Source organism: Elephantulus edwardii, unplaced genomic scaffold (genome assembly GCF_000299155.1).
Source record: "Elephantulus edwardii isolate Elephantulus edwardi_28Jun2011 unplaced genomic scaffold, EleEdw1.0 scaffold00051, whole genome shotgun sequence".
Taxonomy (NCBI): Eukaryota; Metazoa; Chordata; class Mammalia; order Macroscelidea; family Macroscelididae; genus Elephantulus; species Elephantulus edwardii.
Genome location: NW_006399801.1, coordinates 573,819 through 600,959, shown reverse-complemented (window position 1 = coordinate 600,959; position 27,141 = coordinate 573,819). Strand labels below are relative to the sequence as shown.

Below are 27,141 nucleotides of genomic sequence, written 5' to 3'. Positions count from 1 at the left end.
CCACGGCGATTGAGTCTACTAGGTGCTTAAGAAAAGCCTTCGAAGATACATATATACGTATATATACATGTACATATACGTATACACACACACACACACACACACAGAGCCAATGATATTTACAGTAAAATGCAGGGCAGAAAAGCCCATGACTGAAGCCAGTTGCAGGGCCACATTTCCTTGGTGGGGAATAAGGGAAAGGGGAGAGGCTCAAGTAGAACTGTAAAGCTCTCTCATTGTCCCGCCACCCGCCCGCCCCCCTACCCCCGGCTTTGTAGGACAAAGTTATCCAAGAAGCTTCCAACTATTAACCCTCTAAACTTCCATGGCGAATTCTTAAAAATTACCCAAGGAACGGGGAAGGTAGGTACTGGTGAAAAGGTGGTCAGCGCACGGGACATGATCTGAGAAGCCATCAGACCAGGCTTGGACCTGAGGTAGACAGCGGGTGTGCCTGGCGAGGGGCGGCGCACATTCCTAGACTCCAGTGATGCTCTTGGCTGATTCTCTTCTTTGACCCCTATGTCACCCTGGAAGCTCCTAGCCGAGGCAGGTCCAAGAACTTGGGCAAGGGCCTCTCATGCGCGGGGCCACGGGCTAATTTCAGGCTCTTACTGCCCCTTTAAGGGTTCCTGAAACTTTCCCCCCGTGGTAGCAGAGAAGCCTCGTCACATCCGTTGGCCTTGGCCGCTGGGGCGCGTTCCGAGGAAATTAGGAACTCGAGTTTCCCGGGCAAGAGGTGCGGTCCAAGGCCATCTAGAGTGGGCAGCATTGGCTCCGCGCGTCCCCAGTGAGCCCCACTCCCAGCCTTGACCTTGGCCTCAGAAGAGGGGCCAGACGTCTGCGGGGCAGCTGGCGCCCGCCAGAGGGGGCAGCGGCAAAGAACTTGCTCAACTTGGTGGCGTGCGCTGGGGCGGTCTCCGCGCTTCCTCCTCCTCTTCTAGATCCTCCTCCTCCTAAAATCCTCCTCCTTCTCGACTGGATCCTCCTCCTTCTCTAGATCCTCCTCCTCCCCCTCCTCCTAGCCTGCTTCCCCGCTGCCTGAGCCGCCGCCAGCTGGCCCCGTGCGCACTCAGCCTGCAGCCCCGCAGCGCTGGGCAAGTCGCGGAGTCGCCGCTGCAGCCGCCGGACGGGACGGGTCGGGACGCGCGTGTCCCCCGGGCCCCGCCGCTGGCATGGGCGCGCTGGCCCGGGCGCTGCTGCTGCCGCTGCTGGTCCAGTGGCTCCTACGGGCAGCTTCGGCACTGGCCCCGCCACCCTTCACGTTGCCCCTACGGGTGGCCACGGCCGTGCCCCGCGAGGCTTCGCCCACCCCAGGGGCCAGGGCCGCCTCAGTGCCGCCCGCCAAGCCCCGTGCAGACGGCCTGGCGCTTGCCCTCGAGCCTGCTGGGGGCGCGGCCAACTTCTTGGACAACCTACAGGGGGACTCGGGCCGTGGCTACTACCTGGAGATGCTAATTGGGACCCCTCCGCAGAAGGTAGGTCTTTGGACGCTCGCTTGTGCGAGGCTAGTTCCACATGGGTATCGCGGTGCCTCTGCCATGTCCTGACCGTGGGCTGTGCCGGAGCTCTTGGGGTTCCAGGTGATGCGTGCGCGCCTAGTGACGCCCCCAAAAGCATCCTACCCGGGGGCTCTAGAGAAGGCAGGAAGGAATACAAGGAGGCAGTGGGGACGTTTGGAGCCTGAGCGCTTGCACTCTGGAACGCGGAGTGGCGCCAGCTCCTGCCCGGGCGTAGCCCGAGGCGCGTGCAAGTATTTAAGAACTTGTGAGCTCCCTTCCCCCACCCTCTTCCGCAACGCTAGACCTCTGGAGGAGACTGGTAACTTGCTCCTAACGAGATTTCCTCCTGGCAAGCAACACTCCCTTCTAGAGAGGAGATGGTACCCAGTAGCTCTTGAGCGAGATGCTGTTATCTTTACTGGGAGAAATCACCTTGTGCTGATGTCGATATTCTCCCCTCCCTCCCGCCCCCCCCCCCCCATGCTGTCTCATTGCTAAAGAGGCTTGTGGCTAGCATCCAAAGGCACAGTACCCTGTGCAAGGGACTTCTACTTTAGCTCAGCTGAAAGCCACACTGTTTAAAAGTGGCAAACTCTCCGGTCGCCACGAAGGGGAGCAGCGCTGTCTCCGCACCCGTTTGCTTTCCTCAAGTTAGTTTGTCAGCTTCCTTTCCGCCCAGCCCCTCTGCAAGGAGTGTTGCGTCCACACACATGTACGGACAAAGTAGCAAAGGCTGTGAACCTACTAGAAAAAAATATGGGCTGAGGCTATAGGCTCAGCTAGGCTGTATGGGACAAAGTACCAATGACAAGCAGTTACTGAATATACATTCTAAGTTAATTAAACTAGCCCTTTATCTTGCTCAATTTTCATGTATGGGATGGGCACTTTTTCACTCTTAGTAGTTGGAAACGAATATCCCCAGGCATGGTAATCATATTTACACACACACACACACACACACGTGTATGTGTATATATGTGTATGTGTATATGTTTATGTATACTTATATACATATAAATGTGTGTTTATATATGTATATTAGAAATATTACTAGGAGTTGTTTTTCCTGTCCCCCTCTTCCATTCAAACTACCTAGTGTACATGTGGCTTGAACTTAGTTTTCTTATCATTTGCATATACTATGTGAAGATACTTTATTTTTAATATTGCTATTTGTATTATAATTCAGCTATGATCTCCCCACAAATAAACCATACTCACTATTTGACGCAATTCTAAATTAAATTATCCAAAGCTTTCTGAATATGATAGGCATGCAGTTGCTAATTCTCAAAAACGTAAGATAAAAAAATGAAAATGTACCCCAAAACTTAACAGTTGTTTAATTTTCCCTTAAGAAAAAAAATAACATCAAAAGTGTAATCTGCTGAAAACTTTGATTCTAGCTGCCTTTTATCTAAGTCATGGGAATGCATGTGATGGAGCTTGGGCATCTTCAAGGGTGGCTGGTGGCTGGAGGGCAGAGGGGGTAAGTGGGATGACTGTCAGCTGAGGAAGCTTAATCTTACCAGAAGCTGGTCAAGTTGGCTGCTCTTGGTAACAGCCACCACATTAGAACATATGCTATGAGTGGGGACTATGTAATTAGCATTTTACAAGACTGTAAGTATGAACCTTCTTTGGGCTGGGCCTATCTAAGAAATGTGTGCCTTGACCAAACAAAAGAAAACTTACGGATTTTCAAATGGAAGTAAATTCTCTCTACTAAAGTCAATTTTGATGGTTTAGATGCTTTGATAAAAGGAATCCTGTGTCCCTTGATCTCTGAAGAAAAAGGGTATGGGGAGGTGGGTGGGGTTGGGCAGTGGGAGCCTCAAGGGAGGAAGACAAATACTTCTCTTGGGTGTCATAGTCAGGAGGGAGTTGTTCTGTTAACCGAAAGGCCACACTTCTCTGGTGGTTCAAGGTGGAAGGACAGCACAGAAGAGGAAGACCTGGGATGAGATGGATTGATACAGTAACTGGGCAGTGGGGGTTGGTATGAATGGAATCAGTCGGATTGGCTCACAACAGGGCAGGCTTCAGCCATTGTACATAGGGTCGACCTTTATATTAAAATCATGAGATTAATTAACAGGAGTGTGGTGAGCACCTATATGAAAATCTTTACCTTAGCCAAGAAATGGTCCATCCAAGATTATTTTTCTCAGGTAAACAGTGTCTGTTTCCAGGGAGAGCATTTTTTACAACCTGAGTTTCATTTTTGCATTTTGTATTTGATGGAGAGGGAAATATCCTGTATTCTCTCCTGGCTTGATTTAGTGATAAACTGCTTTATAGCAAAATCCATGTGTCCATTCTCTCCAAATGCCTGATATAAACTCCTAGGCATTGGTTCCTAGTGCATTAGCATGCGTGTCCTGGCTATCTCCCCTGAAGGATCTCTGACTACTGGCAGGACTTTCTCAGCAGACTGCAGAGGGCAGCAGCCTTGTGACTTCTGAACCTGGAGTGACTGTTCTTCTTGCTCTATTAATGGCCAAAGGTCATGGATTCTCTGCAGATTCTCTGGAGCTTAAAATAAAATTGCTTAGGAGAGAAAAATGGAATTATCAATTCAGGCAGTAAATAAGAAAGTTTCAAGAAATAACTAAGTAATAGATGCTTTTGAATTGTGATGTTGGCAAAGAATATTGAATACACCGTGGACTACTACAAGAACAACCAAATCTGTTTTGGAAGAAGCTCAACCAGATTGCTCCTTAGAAGCAAGGATGATGAGACTTTGTCTCACATACTTTGGACATGTGATCTGGAGGGGCCGGTCACTGGACACATGTTAAAGCAGAGGGTCAGCAAAGGAGAAGAAGGAGAAGAAGACCTTCAATGAGAGGAATTGCCAGTGACTGGAACAATGGGCTTAACACAATGGAGAATGTTAGAATAGCACAGGATCAGAGTAGGCTTTGAGGCTTTTGTTGTGTACTGTTGGAACTGACTCATAGCTGGCCCTGGAGTGGGTTTTCAGAAGCAGTAAGTAGCATGGGAAATCACCCATCGTTCTCCTGGGAGGCAGCTGCGACTTTCAAACCATATACCATGGGTTGCTGTAAGGCAGAGCCCATTTGTTGTGCTGTCGAGGTGAGCGACCCCAAGAGCAACATCCTGTACCAACCATCTTCATAATCTCTTACACTGTCAAGTCCATTTTCTACAGTTACTGTGTCAATCCACCTGATTGAGGTCCTTCATTTCTTTCATTGTCCCTCCACCTTCCCAAGCATGATGTGAGATAAAGCTTCATTATTTTTGCCTCCAGGGTACACTCTGGCTGCACCCTCTCCAAGGCCTATCTGTGTTCTTTTGGGATGCTCAGTACTCTTCTCTAACACCACATCTCAAAGGCAGCAATTCTTTTGCTGTCATCCTTAGTTGTTGTCCTCCTCAGATGCAAAGCAAGTGACTGAAAAGACTATGGCCTGAATCAGGTACACCTTAGCCCTCAAACTGACATAATTTCTCCTCAGTAATTTAGAGAGGCCCCTGACTAGACTTTCCTAGTACAATATGTCTTCTGAGCTCCTGACTACTGGTACCAAGTGTTACTGACTGTAGAGCCAAGTAAGAGGAAGTCGTTGAGTTTCAGTCTTTCCCCCATCTATCATATTGGCACCTAGCAACAATATATGGGCACTCTGGTGGTGCATGGTTAAGCTAACTAGGTTGGAGTTTGACACCACTACTTGTTCCATGGGAGAAGAGACCTGATAATTTTCTCTTGTGAAGATTACAGCCTTTGCAGCTTTAGGGGGCAGCTCCACCCTGTCCTGCAAGATTTCTAACAGATAGATAATAGATATGAGGCATTGGTGGCTCCCTGGTGGAATTCTTACCTTCCATGTGGGAGCTCGAGATTGGTTCCTAGCCTGTGCACCTCTGATGTGTTGTTTTAATGATGTACAGGAATCACTGAGCTTAGAGACGATAGATTAAGAAGAAAAGTCTAATGATCTACTTTAGAAAATGAGCCAGTGAAACCATGTTGGATGACAAAGATCTGATTTATAACCCCTTTTGGTGATGGGGTTATAAACAGGTGAGGCAGTGTTTGGTCACAGTGAGATGAACTAACTCCAAGGCAGGTAACACTGCTCCCAATAGATCATGTGAGGGTTCCCCATTTGGCAAGGACTGTACTGTATAGATGCTCACTCCCTGAACTCCACAGCCACTGGCTGCTTCTCATCCCATGTGGTCATATGGGAAAAAGCCCTGTAAAGGTGGAATGACTTGACAAAGGCATTTCAATGACAGAGAAAACAATAGAAATTGTTGTTGTTAGGTGCCATCAACCCTATGCACAAAAGATCTGAACCCTGTTTTATTCTGTGCCATCCTCATGCTTCCTGACACACAAGAGCACATTGCAGCAGTCACCATGTCACTTTACCTGGTTGAGGGTCTTCCTCTCCTTCGCAACATGTCCCTTTCCAAGGAATATCACCTCCTAGCAGTATTTCCAAACCTGGAAATTGAACCCTGGTACTAACCTATCAACTAACGCACCAGTATCTATCAATGGCTAACAACTAAGATAACAGTTAAGGTCCAAGATAGCAACTGCTGTCCAGGAAACCATTCTTCCTTTCACCCTCTTGACTTCTTTTCTTTAGGTTTTGGTCTCAAGATACTTTTTAGCTAGAGATCCCTTTACTTTACATGCCTAGGTGTTAGAGACTTATATGTCATCACAACTGCACAGTCTCCTTACCCTCTGTGGAGGTGGGATGGGGAGGGAAGGGGAATGCTCTCTAGTTGATTTTGAGAATTTTGATGGTGATCCTTTGGGTGACATAGCAGAGTTGTGCTTTGGAAGGTTTTCTTGTCTGTAATCTCTACAGAAGCAGATCATCATTCTGTGGTACTTCTGGGTGGGGCTCAAAACCACCTTGAGGTTAATTACCTGAACCTTCTATCATGTTGAGTCCAACTCATAGTTATCCATTGTCTGTACTGGAAAAGACCACCCTTCTTTATGTCTTATAGTGGCTGCTGAGTTCAGACTGTAAGTGTTTATCACGAGGACTTCTTTCGAGCTTAAACCACTTTTGAGCACAAACCACTTGCACCACTCAGGGACCTCTTTTGCTTCTGGTCCACCCAGCTTTCCACCTTCAACCAGGGCAGTGCTTACACACTCCATCATGAACAGTGTAATCCAGGTTCTTATGGAAGAGAAATTTGAGAGAGGAGATGCAGAGGAACCAAAGCGCCACAGATCACAGCTCTCCTGTGGGAAAGCCAGCTGTTGCAAATGTGCTTGTTCCCTGAATGCTTTAATCAAAGAGTAGGGGCCCATTATCCTGCCTGGCGATTCTGCGAAGAGTCACAGGCATCTGCCCAGCGGTCCGTGTGATGCAGAATCTGGCGCCGTGAGTGAGCAATACCACCCTAAGCATGGAGATGCACGCTGAATTTTGTTCATGGAGACCATTATATGACTTCTTTCTAACAATGGAGAACCAGCATCTGTTTGAACCATGTAATTTTGTCTTATTATTAATAATAATACTGTTCTAAAGTGATTATAATTGCAGCAATTTCCATTATTATTTTTTTTAAAAAAATCCCTTTTTATGCTAATACAATAAATCTAACTGAATATACTAGAAGGTCTCCAGGTATATTACCTGTAATACTTCAAAAAGCCTTTTTGGGTTTCTGTTCAAAGATTGTTCTGTCATCTTCACTAATGGGCAGTGAAACCATTTCCACATTTAAACACTTGAAGATAACAAAAAAGATGACAAATTATTTTGGGGGTTCATGTTTTAATCACAGCACATTTGCTTGATCCTCAGCCTATTAGTATGCAATTATCTGAAAGACTGTGGGTTGAAAATACATACCAAAACATGTACAGTCTTAAAAGTTTGTATTTTTCAGAATAAGCTTCCATCACACCATATAGTGAGACTTGAGGGAAGGAAGCAAGAGACAGGCAGAAGTAATTTGATGAAACAAATGGGGATGACACTATTCAGGACAATAAAAAAGGCAAGAGTCCTGGGGTAAAACGGTGAGGAAGTCAAAGCCAGCTCGTTCTTTAGAGAAAGAATTCAACATCGAAGACCATAATACAGAGAAGGAACCAAACACTGAGGTCAGAACAACAGAGCAGGCAGAGGTCTGAGAAAGTCGTTAATAACTATAATAACTGTTGTTGGCTGACACTGAGTAAGCTCCAACTTAGAGCAGTCCTGTGCCCAGCAGAGCAAAATATTATATCTAGTCGTGTTCTATCCCCTGAGGATTTGCCATTTCCCCAAGGGTTTTCATAGACTGCTTTATTGGATAACAGGCCTAAAATATACGAGACAAAGTCTTATCATCCCTTCTTCTAAGGAGCATCCTGGCTGTACTTCCTCCAAGATAGATTTGTTTGTTCTTTTGGCAGTCCGTGGGATATTTAATCCTTTTGTCCAACTCAAAGGCATCATTTCTCCAGTCTTCCTTACTTTATTGCCTGATTTTTGCATTATATGACATAATTGAAAATGTCATGGCTTGGGTCAGATGTACCTTAGTCTTTAAACTGACAACCTTGCTTTTTAGCACTTTAAAGAGGTCCTAAACAGCAGATTTGCCCAGTGCAACATATATTTTGATTTCTTGACTGCTGCTTCCATGTGTATTGATTGTAGCATTTCTTACTATTTTTCCACTAGTCCAGAAGCTCTGCTGAAACCTGTTCACCATCACCCCATTGACAGATGGTGACTGCGCATGAAATGCATTGGAATTGGACCTGACAGATGAAAATTCTACCATTCGCCTTTATTGTTTACTGGTTGGATATTGAGCACTTTGCATCATAGTTTACATTTAAACATCACAGTTTTATTTGGAAGGATGTGTGATTATTTGACTCAGTTTTCAGACTGAGACAGAGATTTAGAGAGGCCACATAATTTGTGCTAGGGCACATGAGTGAGTGGCAGACCTGGGATGTCAGTCCATGTCTGTCCTCCCACTTCCAAAGTGAGAGCATTTCTTTACTGTCTGCACGACGCCACTTTTCTATTTATAGTGTTAGAGAGGGATTACCCTGTACTTGTCTTATCAGTTTGTGATTCTCTGAGGACTTGCATGTTGCTGTAGTGCTAGAAACTATGCCACTTAAATTTCAAATATTAGGACGGTCACTCCCTGTGGTAGACAGGTTTTCAACAGAGATTCTAGACGAAGGCAGGCTAGGAGGAAAACGCTGGTGATTTGCTTCTGAAAATTAGCCAAAAAAATGATTACAGATTACAACAGAATATCATCCAATTTACTTGCTCTGGGGGGATCAGCTGCTGGTCATGTTTGAAGCAGAGTACCTCCAATGATGATAGAAACACTCAGCAAGATGTATTGACGAGATAGCTGCCATGATGGACTTGAACATGCTGTCCATGAACATGACCATGATCATAGAATGATATGATGCAGGAAGGGGCAGCATTTGTCCTTTTGTACCTAGTTTTGCCAGAAGGGTAGAGACAACCTGAGAGCATCTAGCCACCTATCTAGAATGATTATAATTACAGCAAGTTTTAATTTTTTTTATATCATTTATGTTAGTTATGAAGAGCTCTGGTGACCTAGTGGTAAGAAACTTCACTGCAACTTTTTGAGAAAGCGCCATACAGCCTTCCATAGTGGCTGGACCATTTTACACTCCCACCAACAGTGAATAAGGGTTCCAGTTTCTCCACAAACTCTCCAGCATTTCTTGTTTGCTGTTCTGTTAAATTTTGCTATTCTTACTGGAGTGAGATGATATCACATAGTTGTTTTGATTTGCATCTCTCTTAGAGCTAGGGATTTTGAACATTTCTTATTGTGTTTGTTGGCCATCTGAATGTATTATTTGATGAAGTGTCTGTTCATATCCTGTGCCCATTTTTTCATTTGGGTTGTTTACCTTTATCTTATTGTGGTGTTTGAGTATTTTATAAATTCTAGTTATAAGTCCCTTGTCTGACATGTCATTACCAAATACTTCTTCCCAGTCTATGTCTTCCCTTTTTTACTCTGTTGGAGAAGTTTTTGGGTGTGCATAGGGATTTGATTCTTAGAAGGTCCCATTCATCTATTTTATCTTCTGGTTATAGATTTTTCAGGATGCTTGGAAGGCTGTTGATGTTGTAGATTAGTGCTTCTATAGTTCTTTCAAGCTTTTCTATAATAAAGTTTATAGACATGAGTCCAGAACAAAGGCTGCATAGTGGAGTGGACGTGGGGTGAGAGATAGTATAACAATGAAAGAATTTTTCCTTTCAAAGAAAAGAATTGAAGGAGAGGGGTGGGCAGGGAGAAAAGTGCAACAATGAATGAATGCAAATGAAAAATATCTGTAAATTTCCATTAAAATTAATGATGATATTTAAAAAAAAATTTAAAAAAAAAAGGAAACTGCACTGCAATCCTGAATGCATGCAGTCCTTAGCCGGCAGCTGCTCTGCAGGAGGAGGATGGGCAGTCTTCTCCTGTGTAGTTAATGGCTTCTGAAAACCTGCTGGAGGGTCAGCTGTGAGTTGGTTCTTTCTCAATGGTACACAACAACAACAACAACAACAACAATGTATTGGTTATAATCACATTAACTTATTCTAAAGAGGCTTGTTTGTTAGCCTGTGAATGACTTTGGGTAATAGGATGTGTTCTAATGGAACTCTGGGCTCTAATTATGTAAAAGTGACTGTGGACAAGTGATGAAGTTCTGTGTGTGCCCAAGATGATCTTTATAAACTTTTACCTTGGAAGAAACTCTGGTGGCTTTTTATCTCTGGAAGAAGCTCTGTGGCTCAGGAATTTGCCTGCTTACCACTGGTGGAGGAATCTTTTTCTATAAAGATTTACGGCTTTGGAAAACTTTTAGAGTTATAGTATACTCTGTCCTTCAGAGTTTCCATGGAACAGAATTGCCCTGATGGTGGTAGGTGAGTTGTTGCACTTTTTAATTGCCATTATTTTTCATTTGAAGATTAAAGTATAATTTCATTAAAAGCTTTAAGCAAATGGTAGTTTTGGAGTGGAGTTAATATGGAGCCTGTGCCAGGACGATGCACCAAGGAGATCTGATGGAAGAGCCAAGGCGAGAGGTTTGGATTTTTTTTTTTCCTAAATTTCTGTGTGGTTTCCCCTCTAGTGAATGAGTAATCACTTAGAAATGTTAAATGCTTCTTTCAACATTGCACTAATTGGAGAGTTCTTGCATAAAATAAGGGAAAATACACCCAATTTGTGCAAGCTCAGAACAACAGTATTGTATTACCTATGACCAGCAAATACCTGGGTTGGTAACTACCCAGATATAGAAAGTCTAGATTTTTCCCGTTTTAAAGACTTTCTAGGACACTAGTCACCACCTCTGAATCTGAATATTTTTAATATGAAATAAATACTTTTATCCTGAAAAATACTTCTTCCTAACATGTCCAGACTTTTCTTATATTCCATCCAATTTCCTTTGCTACAGGTAGACTGTGTTAACTTCCTCTTGGGTTATGAAATCAACAGACAAAAAAAATTCCACAAACAAACAACCCCAGTTGTTGAGTCAGCTTTGACTCCTGAGGACTCCCTGTGCATCAGGGCGGAATGGTGCTCCCTAGGGCTTTCAGTGGGTGATTTTTTTAAAAAAATAGGTCTCCAGGCCTTTCTTCTGAGGTACCTTGGGATAAACTTGAACCTTTACTTTCTATATTAGCAGCAGAGCATGTTAATCATTTACACTACCCAGCTATTTTGTGTTTTGTTCATCATTTTCCGCTGAGACGATTGCTGGCCTTTTTAACCAAAACCAAAAAAGGAATCATTAGGTCAGCTATTATGACTATGATAGTCAGAGAGATCATATTACTTAGACTACTGTTATCACTAGTATTATAAGTAATTTTGGAAGTGTTACTATGATTACGAATTCTTTGTAATGAAGTCAGCTCTGAATCCAAATGATCTTATGAATAACAGAATGAAACCGAGTCTGTCCTGTACCAACATCACAGGTAGAGCTAGTTTGAACCTGTTGCTTCAGCCACTGAGCCAATCCATCTCATTGAAGGTTTCCTTTCTCTTTGCTGACCAGCTCCTAACCATGATGTCCTTCTCTAACTATTGGTTTCTGATGTGTCCAAAGTGACATGACAGAGTTTCACCTCCTTGCTTTTCTTTTTTTTTTCTAATTTTTAATTTTATTTTATTATTTTGTCTGCATGTACCGTCAAATCAGATCTGACTGGTACAGGAGGAGATTGTCCCTCCTTCTCCAATAGAGCATCTGGTGGATTAGAACTGCCCTCCTTGCTTTTCTAAGGAATATTCTGACTGTACTTCCTCCAAGACTGGTTTGTTCATTCTTCTGGCAGTGCGTAGTATTTTCAGATTTGTTGCCAACACCACAATTCTAAAGCAGGAATTCATCTTTGACCTTCCTTGTTGATTGCCCAGCTTTCACATGTTTGTAAGGCACTGGAGAGAGCATAGCTGAAGTCGGGCACATAATATTTCTCTAAGTGGTTATTTTGTGGTTGCTTTGTTACAAATGACAGCTATGGCTCCTCATCTCATTGTGGGGTTATGTGACTGTCCTTGGAGATGGGAAGAGATGGTAGAGACAGCAGTGTCCCCTTTCCCATGGTGTGTGACAGCGTGCTTTGGGGTTTCTATCTCATCTCAGACACTGACGTAGCAGGACAAGGCTTTGGCCCTTGGATTCAGGGTCCCAGTCGGCTCTGGAGGGATGACTGTGGATTGCTAGTCACCCCATGCAGAACATAGCAGACACAAGGGGCACAGTAAATAAGATAGTAAGCGAGACAGTCCTTCATCCAGCTGAAATGTTTACACTTCCCACTAACAGTGCACTTTCTCCTTGGATTTGGCCCCTTTGCTGTCTGTCACAGATGCTTTCTCCAGGTCCCTCTGCTCTGCTTGCCCAACTGGGATGCTTCTGTTTCCTTTTGTCTCCCTTGTAGAGAAAGGAATGAGATGGCCTGGGTGGAGACACTGGGAGTCATTGTGTATTAGTGACAACAGATACTCCCTGGGAACAGAGCACACCTGTGTGGCAGGTGCGCACCACCGCCCCTTCCTCCCCACGCCCCAGTTCTGTGACGCCTCTAACTGTGGAGACACACTAAGAGGAAGAATTGGAGTGTGTGGGCCCAGTAGATATATACTGGGCTGGGTTTTCCAAGCAGCATGGCAATCGGTGCCTGGTTGGATCTATAAGTGCAATTTGACTTCTCTCTCTCCTTCCCTTTTTTTTTTTTATTTAGAGAATACTTTATTAGTTTCTGTAATCAAACCCATGTAGATATCTCCTTCCCTTTTTGAGTTTTTTTTTTTTTTTGCCAGTTGCTACTCAATACTAATAGTGATAAAAAAAAGGTTTTGTTAAAAAATAAATTTCCTAGAATACTCAAAGAAGGAAAACCACTCTTGTAGAGCTGACATAACCACATTAAGGAAACACAGCTGGCGGGTTTGGTTCTGAGTTAGTGCTTGCTCCCCAGTACAGGTCCCTGAGTTGGGTGTTTTCAGATTTCTATTATACGACACATCATATACCTGTACCTGGAAATACACAATCTGCACTGTGCCTTTTTAGGAAGACGAAGAGGACTGTCTGAGAAGGAAAATGGTGATGCCCTGGGCCAGCGCCTTCATTCCAGGCTGCAATAAAGGGAGGTAGGAAGCTCGCCAGCCTTTCCATTTCACACTAGACTGAGAATGGCAGGGAAGGAGAATTTACACTTCCCCTTCGGAGAAGAGTCTCCCAGTTCTGACTGCAGATCACAGGCCCCTCCACAATAGCTGCCCACAGATATTCTGTGTGCATGTAGTGAAATATACAAAAACACACGCTCCCGCCACAATTAAAACACGTCCAATTCAGACACCGATTATATTCTTCATGTGATAAAGCCATTCTCACTCCTCTCATTTTTAAATTCACTTTTACCGCCATTAATGGAAGCTCACTGCTTTCTTAATAGAAACTTCCCCTTCCCACCTCTTTTCCACTCCCACTAATCACCGTTGAACTTTGGTATCTGTAGTTTGCTAATTTCATATAAAACGTTTAGCTCATTGCCACTGAGTCTGAACTGACTCATAACTCACTGTAGTGCATTCTGAGGTTGTAACTCACACAGACAGAGGCTGCCCTTCTCTTTCCTCCATAGTAGCTGGTAGATTTGAACCATCAGAGATGCTCCCCCTTTGGCTGTCAGTGCAGCTCCCTACAGACTGTACTACCGTATTTCATCTAAATGATGACTGTACTGCTGTATTTCATCCAAGTGACATCATAGATTGCTTGTTGTAGCACATCATGATGGTTCCATGTTGTGGCATGCATCAGGGTTTTATTTCTCTTTATAGCTCTGTTCTTATATACCATCAAGTCAGAACTGACTCATAACTGACCCTCCAGTGGGTTTCTAGAGGCAGTGAATCACACAGAAGGTGACTGCCCATCTTTTTTCCTCTGGGGCAGCTGGTGGATTCAAACTGGGTACTTTTAGGTTGGCAGCGTGACTCCTTTACACCAGAGCACCAGAGCTCCTTTTGGCTGAATATCAGTTCATTGTATGTATGGGGATAAATAATTTTATAATTGGTGGGTGGAGGACTGTTTCAGGGTCTCAGCTGTATGGAACTTCCCTTGCAGAACCACATAAAACCCCAAAGCAGCACCCCCCCCCAAAGTGGAGCTGAGGGGAAAAGTATTGAATTAGAAGACTCCCTGGATAGTGCTATTGTTGTGGGTGCTGTCGTAGTGACTCTATGAAACAACAGACCTGAATCGTATGCCAGCCTCATCATCATCTCTAGTACACATGAGCCCGTCACCACAGCCACTTTGTTAATCCATCTCATTGTCTGTCTTCCTCTTTCTTCCTAACCCTTGCCACCTTTCCACGCTAAGCATGGCATCACTTACCAAGGAAAGGACTCTCCTAGCAGCACGTCCAAAGTGTGGGAGACGAAGCTTGGCATCCTTGCCTCCAAGGAGCACTAACTATGGTTGCACCTTTTCTAGGACACACCTGTTTGTTCTTTTGGCCCCTGGGATAATCTGTTCTGACTGTTTTACACACTGAGGGTGTGAAGTGATTGTTGATGAAGGTCTCTGTGGATTCCAGAAACCTATAGGTGGGTCCCCAGTCTTCTTTCCACTACCTCACGTGGCCTCCTGGGGAAACTTGTAATCATTCCTGTACTTGAAAAAACCCTGAGCACCAAAAAACGGAGAGCTTTGTGGCTTGCACATGCTGTTTGGGAATTATACACCTTGGGTGTTGATTCCAGATCTGCTACGTGTCAAATATTTGATGCTGAAGTATATAAGTCATTTAACGTCTCTGAGTCTCAGTTGCTACGTCTGCAAACTGGGGGATTTGAGCAGATGGTCTGAGGACTCACTCTCGGAGCACTAATGGTGGAAACGATGCTTACACTTAGTCATCTTCCCTGATTTATGAGTTGGGATCAACTCCGTGGGTACCTAACAGGAGCAGTAAAAGGATTCATGAAGTAGTGCAGGCATGCCATTTGATGTTGAGTGCACCCAGAAGTGCCTTGAAAGAAAGGCCTGGAAACCTCTTCCTGAAGCCTCAGCCACCGACAACTCAGTGGAGCACAGTTCTGTGCTGACACATGTACAGTCACCTTGGGTCGCAGCTGACTGGATGGAAACCGGTTTTTTGTGCTTGTATGTGTATCTAACATTATATGAGTCTTCTTGAAAACAAATTAAAAATACAGATTTTCAAGAGCCCCCTGTTCAGACTTAATAGATCAGACTCTCTGCACCTAAAGCTGAAATGGTTTTCTTTTTATTTTTTATTTTTGTGTGAGTGTATTGTCAAATCAGATCTGACTGGTACAGGAGGAGATTGTTCCTCCTTTTCCCGGCAGAGCATCTGGTGGATTCGAACCGTGTGCCTGTGGGATTGTAGTTGCTGCTCCTTGCCACTAGGCCACCAGAGCTCCCCTGAAATGGTTTTCTTATGTCCTGAATATCTATTTAAGTGGCCAGCCAGCTTCAGCCTCGTGAGGCAATGCCGAAGGCCAGGCTGCCCTCTCCTCGGGCATATGCTGTGCCAACTGGGCACTCAATTTCGTCTTCCTCAGTATTCTTGCTTTGTTAAGGGGTTCTTTCCTACTTGTCTATTTAGAAAATCCCTATCTTAAGTTTATATTCCAACAGCTTCCTTGCGTTTGGCAGATCTGAACCAGGAATGGGTTTTTCTCCAAGTAATGTGCTCGTAGCCTCTTTTTGGAGGGATCTGGTTTCCTTTCAAAATCCTCAAACCGTCCTAGAGCAATACTTTGGTGGATCAATGAAAATGAATTACCAGGAAACCAAAATGAGAAAGAAAAAGATAAATATGATACAAGCCCTACTCTTTTAGATACTAGATTTAACAGAAAATGTGTCTGTGTCATTGATGTAAAGAGCTTCTGAGAGTTCACAGTCAGATTCTGTGGTTACTTGTTGCCAAATTTGTAACTGTCGGTAGATGGGTGCCTGCCATGGATTGAATGTTCTGAGGGTGCTGTCTAGTCAACTCCCACTCACAAGGACCCTATGAACAACTGGTCTGAATCTTGTCCTATCATGCGCGGTTTGCAGAACTCCACGTGCTCAAGGTCATGGTTGCAGTCAGAGTGTCAATCCATCTCCTTGAGAATCTTCTCCTTTGCTGACTTTCTATCTTTCCCAGCATGAAGGACTGGGCCTTCCTGACAACATGACTCCTAAATGTATGTTGTAAGTTTTAGCCTCTGTGTGTGTGTGTGTGTGTGTGTGTGTGTGTGTGTGTGTGTAAAAGTATGTTTATATATAACCAAAAATAGAGAAAAAGCCCTCCCAAACACCCCATTATAGCAATAAATATAACCAGAAATAGGGGTTTCTTGTTATATAAATGAGGTTTCATCAGCATAGCAAGTTTTTAAATCAGTAGAGCAGATAAAGTACAGAAGTAATGATACAGGTGGGAAAAAAACAAAGAGATGGCACACCGCTTAGGATTGCTGAGGGATGGGGAGTAGAGGTAGGAAAGAGCAAAGGACCTTTCTTTAGGACTGACACAGAGAACAAGCCTTCTCCTAGAGCAGGTGCCCTAAATTGTGAGAGAATCAATGTCTGTCTGTTAAAGTCACCTACTTGTTGTATTTCTGTTACAGCAGCATTAAGAACTAACCCAGTGCAGGTGCCTAGTTATTCTGTTAAGAGGTAGTAGAAATTAGAAGTTGTTACACATTATTCCAGCACAAATTTGTTTTTCTCCTTTCTCTTGTTAGCAGGACAGTGGTTATTTTTGGTAAAGGCAAAAGAAGATGTGATCTTGCAGCGACAGGTTTATCCCTCTGCAATAATCCTTCCTGGAGAATGTAGACGGGCCTCCACAGTGTGCAGAACACCCCCTCCCACCCTTGCAGTCTGCATGCTCTGGCTGGAGCATGAGGCTCTGTCATCGGAGACATGCCACTCAGGTGTCTGAAAGCCAGTTGACTCTGACAACAAGAACTGCAAATTGGTAGGGCAGAGAGGAAGGGGAAGGGAGAGACTCACACCCAGTCATAATCTTCTGGTGCTGCTGAAACAAAAGATACCACAAGTGGATGGCTTCAGAGAACAGGAATGTGTTGTCTCAAACTTTGGGCATCTAGAACTGAATTCAGGCATCAGGAAGGCTGGTCTCTCTGTGGTCTCAAGGAGGAGGGTCCTTCCTTGCCCATTTCCCTGGGCATTTCTTGACATTCTTTAAGCTCTGATGGCATAGTCTGCAGAGAGTTGTCCTACTAATCCAAAGGCTGTGCTGCTTTGGCAGTTCGAATCTACCAGCCACTCTGAGGGAGAAACACAGGCAATCTCAATGTCCTCCTATGTGTTTTGTAGCCCCAGAAATCAGCTCAAGGATCAGCTGTGAGTTTCTTCTGACCTGGCTGCAGTAAGTGAAGTTTTCAGTTACTTGATGTCCCCGCCTGTGTTTGTGTCTCTGCATCTGTTCTCATCTTTATGAGACTCCACTCAGAAGGGATTAGGTGTAGGATCCACCCAACTCGAGCCTGACTTCATTAATGTAACAGAAGAAAACTACTATTTCTAAACTGACTAATATTTTTTTAAATATTAAGGGTGTTTGAGAGGCTAAAATCAGTCACTTGGCTCAAATAGAGCAGTCAGAAAGCAGAGACTTAATTCTGTTTTAAAGCCTGGACATGAGTCTAAACTCCATGTTGGATTTTTAAAGCTGCCTTTCCAATGGCAGTTCTTTTAAGCTTAAGGACAACATTCCTTTCTCCTGAGTTCTGGCAGATGAAGAATGTTGAAATCTATTATCACAAGATCACAGATGCATGATGTGATAGCTTGCACCCACAGTGTCGTAGGTAGGATACATCCAGTACACCTTCAGAGGGAGCTCTAGTGGCCTAGTGGCAAGAAGCTGTGCTGCAATCCCGAAGGCACATGGTTCAAATCTACTGGGTGCTCCGCTGGAGAAGAGGAGGCAATCCTGTCCCAGTCGGAACTGATTCGATGGTACACCAAAACAAAACCAAAAATACACCTCCAGAAATAGACGTAACTGCAGACGGGATTTTACTAATAGTTTACCAGAAAAACCTATATTGTAGATGGTCTAGGGCAACTCTATGGTAAACTGGATGGCACATACCTTGAACCAGTTATGCAGTCCTATTGTATTGTATATCAATCACTACTAAATTCATATTCTTGATGATCTTTTAGCCAAATTTGAACCTTATGACCTTTAGTTTCTGCAGGCACCTACCCATCACCCCATGGCCCATAACTCGTGGCGAACTACCTGAGCCTCCTTCTAATCCATTTCTCCCAGCTGTGGGCCGTGACACTGAGACACGGACTCATCAGACTTAAGTGAAAATTGTCGCAGCTACCACAACAACATTACACTAGTAACCTGGTCAGTAGCTGTGAATGGTCAAAGAACATCTTCAGTCATAGCCTTGGGATTAAGGTGCTTCCACTTGGCCCATTCTGCCTTTTACAGCTCATTTGCAGCCCTGATAAACCTGTTTTAGAAGTTACCATGAAGACATTGAATGAAAAACAAGGTGACTGAAAGCAGTACATAGCCTATCCAGCTTTACCAGTCTGCCATTTTGTTACCAAGAAAGCCAAAGCAAAAGGACAATCCTAAAACAGAGTGAATATTAATGCTACTTTGGTGAGGATATAATCAACTTGGAAGCAGTGGATGAAGAAATGAAGTCTGTAATGCAGGAAATCAAAGATAATTTCAGTAAGACTCTTAACATGAGGACCTCTCCAGGATCCCTCAATCATATCACTTTGTAAAAATTGACATTGGGAAGCTTGCTTTAAACCACATTGGCCAGATCTCCATGAATTCACCACAGCTTATTTTAGTGAACATGACCAATTTCCCAGAGTATATAGCTGCAGCTATAAGAGAAAGTGGAATAAACCCAGAAGTGGAAGGGACACTAATTTGAGTACCCATTCCCAAAGTTACCAGCGAACACAGGGAAATGCTGGTAAAACTGGCCAAACAGAACACCAACAGGGCCAAAAAATCTTTAAGGAAGATTCATACCAGTGCAATGAATAAGCTGAAGATATCCAAGGACACAGTCTCAGGGGACACCATTAGACTCATAAAGAAACAGATGGCCAATGACACAGTTGCAGAGCTGTACCGGAACCAACCTGGCAGTGAAGACCAAAGAACTCACTGGGTGAAAATCCAGAGTCCAGTTTCTGGTGGATCCCTTGGATGACAAATTGGGATCTGTCTACCTGTCCACACGAAGGACGGCACCCACTTGTTGGTCCTTCTGAAGCCCAGCCTTCATGGGCTTCCCAGACTTGCTCACTCTCCTGATGTTAACCTCTGCCCATCCTGTTCTGCTCAGGGCCTGCTATCATAGGTGGCCTTTGGAAAATACTTGCTACTGAAGGAGAACATTGGGGCATTTGCCTTGACTGTCATGTAGGTGCAAAACTAGGACCATTGCAGGTTTAGCACCTCTTGCTACTCATGTCAGAAGCAGTCAAGTCCTGTCCCAGTTTGAAGTCTGCTTTGGCTGATGTGGACCCTACCTGTGACTAGCCCTTTGACAAAGTCCATTTTCACTGAACAGTAAACTTTAAATAAAAGAGGAAGAAAAAAAAAACACCAATAAACAAAAACAATCAAGTGAAAATTAAGAATAAGAAGGCCCTGAGGAAAGGCCTGTGTTATTTTAGAGCACAGGCTTCTAGAAGAACATCTGTTATAAATGTCACTCTGTTTAGAAACAAGGGATTTCTTCAGCAGATATTATAGATTGAGTTGTATTCCCCCAAATAGATGTTGAAATCCTAACCTCTGGTGTAGAGCAGCATCACTGAGTATTAAATAAGAGCAAATGACTGTCTTTATAGACAGTCTCAGGGAGAAGAGTGAAATTGGTCATTGTCACAGAGTAAAAAATAACCATTCCACTGGACCGCACAAGGGTTGTTGTTGTTAGGGAGTTCTGGCAGCCCAATTCATAGGGAGTTGCATTGCTAACCCCAAAACTGTACAGCTCTGGTGGCTCCAATCCACCCTGGGGTCCCATGGAAGAAAACTTGACAATTTCCTCTTGAGCAGTTTATAGTCTCAGAAGCCAGCTGGAGGGTCAGTTATGACTTTAACACCAGTGAGTTTTTGAGAGGAAGCATTTTGATTGTCTTAACTTGGTACTGCTACTAGAATTTAATGGGTATTTAAATGCTGTTACACATCCTAGAATGCTCAGGACAGCCCTTCAAACCAAGAATTTTCCAGCCCAAAAGGTCAGTCAGTAGTGCTGAGGGTCAGAAACCCTGCATCAACCCAATGGCCCAGGTGCAGCATCGCAGAGCACTGAGCAGAGTCTGCAGCGGCACATACCACGGGCACAGTGGACACGGCGACATTGACACTCCTTTCCCGTGGTGTTTATGCCCCCTCTTGTTTCTAGGGAGGCCTTGGGTGGTGCAAGTGTTACTGTACTCAGCTTCTGAACAACAGAAGTGGGCCTAAATCTACCCAAAAGCACCTCAGAAGAAAGGTCTTGCAGTCTACCTCTGTAAAACCAGCCATTGAAAGCTTTGTGGGGGGGATGGCAATCAAAGCAGAGAACCAAAATCATGTATGAACTGTTGAATGGAAAGCCAATTTGCTCTGTAAACTCTCACCCAAATCAAAATAAAAAATTTAAAAGGAAAAAAGGAAGCACTGTGGCACACAATTCAGTGCTGACAAGAGATGTGTTCACGTAAAGTTTTCATATCTAATGTTTTGTGGGTCTCCTGGCCAAATGCACGAGGCCTAACAAAGCAAACAAACAGAACAGCAACTCTTTGTTGTCAAGTTGGAATTGCCTCATGGCTGACCTTCCAGCAGATTTTCAGAGGCTGTAAAGTGCAGGAGATTGCCCATCTTTCTCCTACAGAACAGTGGATTCAAACCATCTCTGTTGGGGATGGCAGCATGACGTCTTACCTACTAGACCACCAGAACTCCTTAAGTCTTGCCATGTTTTAATTGTTGTTAGATGCTGTCAACTTGAATACGACTCGTAGTGACCCTATGAATGACAAATGTCAGCTTTGTCCTTTCCTGTGCCATTGTGAAGTCTTGCCACAGAGGAGGTAAAAAAAATCACTTCTTACTGAGGAGGACCCGAGACATTTGCTACAGAAGGTCAAGGACTACAGCTTTCAGCGTTCAATATTGATTGAAGTTCAGCATAAAAAAACCCAGAAATTTTCACCAGGCAGTGAAGAGATTGAGATTGTTAACAGCTTGAGCTTGCTTGGCTCTACAATCAACACTCTTGGTACTAGCAACCAGGAAATCAAAAGACAAATTGCACTGGGAAAATCTACAGTCAGGGACTTCTCCAGAGTACTGAAGAGTAACAGTGTCAGTCTAGAGACTAAAGTGTGCCTGATCCAGGCTGTGGTCTTCACAATTACTTCCTATGCATCAGAGAATAATAATTGATACTTTTGAGTTGTGCTGCTGGAGAAAAGTTGAATATACCATGGACTGCTAGGAGGTTCATCCTGGAGAGGGTGAAACCAGGCTGCTCCTTGGAGGCAAGGATTTTGAAGCTCTGTCTGACATAGTTTGGGCATGTTGCAAGGAGGGACCAGTCCCTGAAGAGGGACATCATGCTTGGAAGAGTGAAGAGGACAGTGCAGGAAAGGAAGACCCTGGATGAGATGGATTGACTCAGTGACTCGGGAAATGGGATTAGGTATGTCAGAGATAATGAGGTTGGCTCAGGATAGAACTGAATTCAGAGCTGTTTTACATAGCTGTTTTACATCTTGAGTTACAAGTGACTCAACGGTATATAACAACAACTGTAATGAGGGAGAAGGCTGAAAGAGGAGACATAATTTTGAACTGAGTTTAAAGGATGAACATTCCTTATTCAGCATGTTTTATGAGTTTAGTATGCCAGAGTTGGTTCTGAGCCTGGTAATGCAACAGTCAACTAAGCAAAGGTTTTTTGGAACCTGCGTTTTCTTTGGAAAGATAGATTGTAAAGAAAGCAAGCAGAGTTTTAGCTAAGTTCTCTGAGACAGTCCTACCTGATGGCACCTTTGGAGAAAGGAGACTGCGTTAGCAAGGGTGGTTCCAGAAGGCCTCTCTGAGGGCTGCATTTTGAGTTGATGTGTAGATGCCTAGAAAGAGCCAGCTTGGAGAAAGTTCAGAGGAGTGTTTTCCAGGATAAAGCAGAGAAGAAAAGGCTGTCCTAGGAGAGTGCATGACATGAATACAAGTGAGGTGGCGCAGGGCTGAGAGACAGCTCCTCTGTTTTAAAATTGTGCTTTGGGGTGATATTTTATTAGAACAAAGGTCTTAGAAGTGGCGCAAAAACAATATACCACTTACAGGCAATGGATGTGTAAGGGATGAGAGTACATGTGTGTGTGTGTGTGTGTGTGAATGATCAAGAAGCTTCTAAATTAAAAGGGTAAATGAAACTCAGACCCCCTGAGGAAGATGGGGTGAGGGGACCTCTTAGACTATTGCCTTTTTTCCATTAATGCCCTCTATAGGATTGTGTTCCCCTAGAAGCAGTTCCTGAGAGGAGGGGTTGTGTGTGTCTTATTTGGATGGTGATTTCTGCTGGGGGCTGCTTGCAGCCTTTGTCTACTTTTTATTATGATCCTTTAGCTAACCATAACAGAGCCTTGGACTTGCCTTTGGGAGCTCTAGTGCCCAATGCACAGGATGGCAGGGCTGGGCAGACTCTGCAACAGCCGCTATAAATGGCCTTTGTGCCTGGAACTGTGCTGGACCCAGCTAACATGTTCAGTAAGTATTTGAAGAGTGAAAGAACAAATAACTCTCTGCCATTGAATATATCTGAGAACTTCATTTTATCCTAGGATTCACAAAACAGGGTCTTAAAACTTTCCTCCCATGTAGAATCCAGCTCATGAATGTAGCTGTGAGCCTGTCTAGAGTGAGGCGCTTACTGTAGGCTTGTACTTTGAACATTTTCTTCAGGGTGAGGATATGATGGAAAGTACTGTGCTGGGGGCAGAGAGAGATTATGCTGGAGGTCAAAAACAACCTCAGAGCCTCTGTTTGAAAATGGAATGTTCTGAATAGAAGAACTTTTAACACCTTTGGAATGTCTTGACCTTTGGCTGTCTTGACTTGTTGAATTGAAAAACAACAAAGGTAATGGAACAAGGAGGAAGTTCCTGATCCAGCCATACTTAAGTGAAATCTATACCTAAATGTACCACAAGATAGCTCCCAAAGCTTTAATGTTCATAAGAATTTCTTATACTTGATTGTATGTAACATTGATTCATAATTACATAAATGTTAAAAGTATGTACTTTTAAAACAAAGATTTTCCTCCAGAACAGAGAGAAAACTCTTCCTCTAAAATGAGCAACCTCAATTTGGACTTCCAGCTTTCATAACTATGAGATAATACATTTCTATTTGTGAAAACAAAACACATATGCTTTTCTTTCTTGTCCTTTGATTACTAACTATCTTTACATTTTAACTTTAACCCTACAGAGGTCAGGGGACCTCTCACATGCCAACTGCTTCCTCCTCCTACCACTCAGGAAAAGAATACAAAGAGAACTCAGCTGGTCAGGTGGGGATTATGTTTACAGAAGGTGGGTTCGCTCAGTGCTCTAGGGCAATGTTTGTATTGCCCTTTGTGTCTGAGCTGGTGCTTACTTGGAGGCTGTTTGTTTCTATGGATACACACCTTGTTACCCACAGTTTCTGAACATAACACTGGCCTAAAGATTGAACAATCTAAAATTTGTTTTAGATCAGGAAAGAGAGAAGGTAGAGGAAGAACATTCTTTCATGGGATTCTCTCCCCTCCCACCCCAGGATTCTTTGGGAGTTAGCACAGCCAGTGGTGCACCATTTGCCCTTTACTGTTGCTTCCTATTCTTATAATCACCCCAAAATCTCACCAATTGGAGGAATGATGGGAGATGCAAGAGCTGCGTAGTCCTGGCTCCCTGTGCAAACAGCATCTCCACAAGGCCTTCTGATTTTTGAGGCTATCTCTACTTTATCTTCTATGGATGCTGTTATTGATGACTCAGTTGTGATTGTGATTCTTTGTTCATCTTGGAATGTGAATTGTTCTTTTCTGTCTGGAAACTTAGATTTAACAGTCTGCAATTCTATTCTTCTGGTCCTTTCAGTTTCTTTTGGTGGGTACTTAGTGAGTTTTGACCTTCAGTTCTGAGAACTTTTCTAGTAAATTTCGTCTCTCCTTTTTCATTTTTACCTCCCATTATCCAGATGTTGGACCTTCTCATTTGGTTTCTCCAGTTTTCCATCTCTTTGTTTTTTACTTGTACTTTTTCTGCTATAATGTTAGGGACTTCTGGTGGCTTATTGGTAAGGAGTTGCATTAGCAATTTACAGGCAGCAGGAGTTCAAATCCATTAACTGCTCTGAGGGAGAAAGGTGAGCAGTCTCATGTGATTTACTGCCTCTGAAAACCTAGCTAACAACAGCAACATGTTAATTTCAAAAAGCACTTCTCCCCCCCCCTTGAGCATTTCTTTTCCTGTTTCATCTTGTCTTTGTTTCAAAGGTGTATATTTTCTCCTCTTTCTCTGAGAAAATTTTGAATTTTTAAAAAAGTTTTATCTTTTTTTAATTTTTTTCAATGTACTTTTATGTTCCCTGCCCTCATGCTAGTAGTGTTCCTTCAATATGTGATGTAATATTTACCTTCTTATTTGCTTGGATCCATAATGAAGGAAGCAGCACTCAAGAAGTTAAACAGCATAATCTATTGGTAGATATGCTTACAATGACCTCTTTACCTTGCTAAAGAGCAAAGTTGTTGGTTTGAAGATTAAAATGCATCTGACTTATGTTGTGGTATTTTCAGTAACTTCATATGCATGTGAAAGTTGGACAAAAGATAAGGAACATTGAAGAAAATTCACCACTTTTGATTTGTGATGTTTACAAAGAATATTAAGTTTACCATGAACTACTGAAAGAATAAGGGGTGGGGTGTGTTAGTCTGGGAAAGAGGGCAAAAGAGAAGAATGAAGAATTCAGAACTCAAATGCTGATGGCCTTGCTTGTTGCTGATAAGAAGAGAAAACAGCCTTGCCTGTCTGGCTAAGCTATCAGGTGGTTCATAAATCAGAGTGGAATGTCCCTCCATAAAGACTTTGTTTATAAAAATCCTCCCCAGTAAGTTCACAGTGTGACTTCCCATTCTGCATCTCCAGGATGAGGAACTCACCCAGAAGCTCCCCTTTCCCCCCTTTAATAAAGCTTCATTAAGCTTTCTCTCGTTATCTCTGATTTCTTCTTTAAGTTCACTAACGTAACCTAACAGGGTGGAATATATGTTGGAGAAGTAAAGCCAGTGTAGTGTGTTCCTTAGAAGCAAGAATGATAAGACTCTATCTTATGTGTTTTGGGCATGTTATCAGGAGAGGCCTGTTTCTGGAGAAGGACCTCGTTCTTTGAAAAAGTAGAGAGTCAGAAAAGGGGACAAGAAGATCTTTGTTGAGATGGACCGATTCAGTAACTAGAACAATGGATATAAGAACAGTGGAGATTGTGAGGATGGCACAGGATTGGCAGATTTCATTCGGCTGTTTGTAGGGTCACTAGGAGTCGGTCAACTAAACAACACTTAACAATAACTTCATTTTCTAAAGAGAAGCACTGAAAGGATGACGATAAGTTTGCAGTGTATGTAAGCAGACTGTAGAGTAAATTTGCATTATTTTTATCAATATTTAGTTGTAGAAACATAACAATGATTACTATTTTTTTTACCTAATTTGTGGCAGATATTATCAGTTGGGTGACAGAAGTAAAACATGCTCCTAACTCTCTTCTCAGTGGCCACTTCTCACTATATGTAGCTAAGGGTGGCTAAGTGATCAGGTTATGGGCAGTGAGACCTAAAAGGAGGCCTTCCAAGGAATTTGAAATAAAATTTACTCTTTTTAAATGAAAGTCAATCATTTGTGATGATTTCTTTATGTGGAAGAAAGAAAAAGACCCTATTTGATTGAGTGACTGTAAGTCTAGTTTTTTCTAGTTTTTTATTTATTACTTGGAAATCCAGAAGTGTTCCAAATAATACACTAATACATAATTCTTAGGGAGAGTGAAAAAAAAAATAGGATTCCACAATAGATCATTCTTGCTAATCAAAACAATGAGATACCATCTTAAGACAGTAGCAGTATTAAAGTTTAACAGGACAGTAAACAATAAATGTTAGGGAGGATGTGGAGAAATTAGAACTCTCATGAACTGCTGGTGAGATTATAAATGATACAATCATTCTGGACAGTAATTTGGCATTTTCTTAAAAATCTGAATATGGAAATCCCATATGACCTATCTATTGCACTGCTAGGAATTAATTTCCCTAAGGAAATTAGAACTGAGACACAAATGGAGGTACGAACACCTATGTTCATAGCATTATTACTCACAATAGCAAAAATTTGGAAACAGCCCAAATGTACATCAATAAAGGAATGAATTGAGAAATTGTGATACATTCACACAATGGAATACTGTGTAGCACTAAGGAATAATGATTTTTGTAAAATACTATATACTATAGAGAGTTTAGAAAGTGTTATGCTGTGTGAACTAACTCAGTCTCATAAGGACAAATACTGCATAAGACCATTATTGTAAAAATAGAAGGGTAACTAGTAAAATGTAAATAAACATCATCCAGAAGAGGGAAGGGATAGAGAAAGGAGAAGGGTGGAAATCGCTATGATAGCAGAGTTTAGTGGGCAGATTAGGGGTGTACGTGTGAAGGAATAGGAAGGATTCAGTTTGAATGAGGTAATAATAGACATAGATCAATAGTAATTAATTATGTAAAATAGATATGATTTTTATGAAATGTCCATGAAGGATTGTCTAAGATACAATGTAGGTGAATGAAACATAATATAGATGAATTATTTTATACATACTAATAAAATTTTTTAAAAAACCATTTTTGTGCAACAGAGGAGTTTAAAAAAAAAAGAAAAGAAAAAGAACATTCTTTCCTTTCACCAGAATTTCCA

At 42.9% G+C, this 27,141-nt stretch overlaps 1 protein-coding gene across 2 annotated transcripts in view; it reads left to right on the top strand.

The window, feature by feature from the left end:
• Positions 1-1,086: 1,086 nt before the first annotated feature.
• BACE2 (beta-site APP-cleaving enzyme 2) overlaps positions 1,087-27,141 on the top strand; it is a 166,526-nt gene continuing 140,471 nt past the window's right edge. The window contains exon 1 of one of the 2 annotated variants that reach the window (XM_006886708.1): positions 1,087-1,478. In XM_006886708.1, the coding sequence (XP_006886770.1) occupies positions 1,176-1,478 (303 nt within the window). In that variant the 5' untranslated portion in view covers positions 1,087-1,175. The remainder of the gene's footprint in view (positions 1,479-27,141) is intronic. The other variant, XM_006886709.1, reaches the window with a different exon arrangement.